The 3,205-nt window shown below is 44.6% G+C and overlaps 1 protein-coding gene across 4 annotated transcripts in view; it reads left to right on the top strand.

Annotated features, from left to right (window-relative positions):
* The window catches only part of NALCN (sodium leak channel, non-selective), a 329,433-nt gene that overhangs the window by 284,672 nt on the left and 41,556 nt on the right, over positions 1–3,205 (top strand). For all 4 annotated transcript variants that reach the window (XM_023513101.1, XM_023513099.1, XM_023513100.1 and 1 more), the window contains one exon: positions 922–1,026. In XM_023513101.1, coding sequence (XP_023368869.1) covers positions 922–1,026 — 105 coding nt within the window. The remainder of the gene's footprint in view (positions 1–921; positions 1,027–3,205) is intronic.

The following is a 3,205-nucleotide window of genomic DNA, read 5'->3' as shown; positions in this document are numbered from 1 at the left end:
TGTTTTGTGTCTTGCTGTCTGGAAACGAACCCATAGTAAGAGAACAGCTAGAGGTGTAGTTGATACACAGGTAGATAGATGGTGATGTTACTAAGGGCACTGAGTTCCTAGTCTTTTTAAGTGTATTAGGAAGTTTTTTACTTTCTTAATGCAAACCCATGAAACAGTGGCTTTTCCCACAGCTGGAATTAAGGAAACAGAGGTTCACCTGGTAGCTAAAGTCTGTGAGTCTCTTGGTCACTGATAGGTTTTAGAAGTGAGTCTATCTGCGCCTTCCTGCTGCTGCTGTTTGTGTGTAATGTTAGCGTACTGAAGGTGTACGTTTGGATTATTCCATCGGTACCCTCCAGATGGTTTGTTCCCTATTTTACCCTTTGCCACTTTTCTCGCCTCTGTCAGCCAGCAGAGGGCGCATGAGCTAATTACTAATGGATTAGCTTTTCAGGACTGAATCATCTCCCCTCTGTGCGTTCTTCTAAACACACCCTCCTGCTCACGAGAAAGCAAACCCACCGTCTCTCTCTCAACGGTGCACTGTTCATAAAGAAAAGAATTTGTTTAGAGACGCTGGGGAAAAAATATAATTGTTTAAGCATTTTTCTTTTGTTCCATTAAATAAGATAGAGTAAGGTTTGATTTTAAAACCAGAAAAGCCCAAGTCATATAAAAATTACGTTATTTCATTTTCTGATGTGAAAGCCACATGTTTTTATTCCAAGTATTCAAAGCCTGTTAATTTCCTCCTTTTGATATTCCAGTAAGGCTAATCAAATGAGCTGTGGTGGAGAGGTTACAAGATAGTACAAGATAGTGTCAGAAACCCACAGGTTTTATAAAATGTGTTCCAAAAACATCCTGTTTAAACCAAATCTAACATTTAGTTTTTATGAAATGATGTAATATTTCCTCAATTCCTTTCAGGTCTCCATTCTTTTGCTGACATTAATGCTTGTTTTTGCAAGCTTTGGAGTTCAGCTTTTTGCTGGAAAACTGGCGAAGTGCAATGATCCCAACATTATTCGAAGGGTAAGATGCACCTTTCTGGCTTTTGAAATAGAAATTAAGGTTCTTTACCCTCCCTTGGAAAGCACATGGTTCTAGCAGCTGCTGAGGCTACTCTGAGAACCCCGGATACAACTCTAAAAGTTCTCTTCCCACAAGCCCCTTTTGTGTCAGCATGTAATGTCTGCTCTGGCTGGGAGAGATTTGTAAGATTTAAAGGACAGCTGGAGAATTCTGCTCTTCCCCGCTATTCCAGTGTCAATCTACTGTTTATATCATGGGCGTAGTCACCCAACATTCCAGCTGTTCCCGCTCTGAGCCTGGAAGGCGAGGCTAGGTCTTCCCTAACTTGGTCCTGCTCTGTTGTCACACAAGACTCGTGTAGGCAAGCAGCCCACTGCAAAACTGTATGAGAGGCAAGTTTGACTCTTTTCCCCTTCTGTGTTATTGCCCCGCTCACAGCACCGTTCTCCCCCTTAGGAAGCCAGAGCCTCCACATGAGCTCTTGGCTGCCCTGAACCTTGCAACCAGCAAGGACCCTAACAAAGAGCCAGACGTGAACACTTTGATGACACTCTTTCTCTCTGCCTTCAGTCAGTGGTAACAAGAGGCAGATGCTGTAACACCCCCATATTTCAGCATCTTAACATTTGAAATACACATGTTGCGTCTTGGATGAGTTGGCCAAGGCCTTCTCCAGATGACCACTCAGGGACTCAAGGTCCTCTATCCTCTGTGGCCCTTCACTCTGTCTTCAGAGCCTTCTTCAATCAGCAATAAGCTGGCAGATAAGAACAGAGAGCCCCTGTGTGTGCGAGGGCTGTGGCTCCATCTGCAAAGAGCACACACCCTCTCGACTGACACCCACTGGCAGGGCTTCTCGTATTGGAAAGGAGGCTGGAAAAAAAGGGTCGTGGTTTGGTTAATAATTAGCCGGTTTCTGCCACACCAGGCAGTATCCTATTCTCTTAGGGTTCTTTGCAATCTTACAAATAGACAAATAAAGCAAACTAAGTCCTGCTGATGTATAAACTAAAAGAAGGTATTTTGTCTTTTATCTAAATAAAGTAATGCCTTAATTTCATTAAAGCATGTGCTTTCAAAAGACCTAATAGAGCTGAACCATGGTCTCAAGGTCCTGATGTACCAGACTGGCTGGTGAAGGAAGCAAAGATGAGCTGATGCATCAGTCTGCAAGCTTGTCTATGGGACAAAGAGTTATTTTAGATCCACGCTGAACAGAGGCCAGAAAGATAATAGCAACATTTCAAGATGAAGCCTGCTAAGAGTCTTGGATGACTCAGTGTATTAATAATGGCCTAAGCATATGGGGATTTTTGTGGTCTCTACTCACACCCAGCCCAAGCTGGAGAGTGATGACTCTGAAGGGGGCTGCAGAGCAGATAGCAGATGGGCGCAGACCCAGCTTTCATGATGCATTTACCCTCTTTCTAGAGCAGTGAGGTCCATGGGGGGCTCCCGAGGAAAGCATAAGGAGACTTAGCCATCATAGCATTGGAAGAAATCGGCATAGTGAAAAGTGGTCTGTGTCTTTCCATCCTTTCTAATCCCCATGTAAGAGGCCAAAGCCAAGACCTCCACGTGCGCGAAGGAATGCCAGTTCTGTCTCAGAGCTCCCCAGGCAAAGGGAAACCAGATACTCCGACATTTAGATCACACAGCTCACGCTTAAAGGCAGTGAAGCTTGAGTTGTCAGGTCCCATTTTCCAGCTGACAGAACATGTTGTTTCCTTGTATTCATCCGAGCACTTTCCCATCTCCTCCTTTGCTCCTTTTCTCCAAACTTGACACCAGATGTCTTGAGATCGATATCACTGGAAATGTGGTACCTAGAACTCAGTCACCAAAGCTCTGTAAACAAACTCTGAGGATACTTTGACAAGTGTCCATTAAATAGCAGTGACATCCAAGGCAGCGGGAGGGAGGTGACATGAGGGCTGGGGTGGGCCACTGCCCATTTTCTATCCCATTGGAACATGTATTTAATGTTCAAGCAAACTTAATCTAAAGTCAGCAGTGAAAGGCAACACCTGTGGCTCAAAGGAGTAAGGCACTAGCCCTGCATCCACATGCCAGAGGTGGTGGGTTCAAACCTAGCCCCGGCCAAAAACTGCAAAAAAAAGTCAGTAGTGAAAACAGAAGAAGAGAAGCAGAAGGGAGGTGCAGTCTGACTGCAGTGTGG

This window comes from Otolemur garnettii, unplaced genomic scaffold, assembly GCF_000181295.1.
Source record: "Otolemur garnettii isolate 467f Iridium unplaced genomic scaffold, OtoGar3 scaffold00034, whole genome shotgun sequence".
NCBI lineage: Eukaryota > Metazoa > Chordata > Mammalia > Primates > Galagidae > Otolemur > Otolemur garnettii.
Note: the sequence above shows the minus strand (reverse complement) of the source record. Positions and strands in the feature narration are given on the sequence as shown.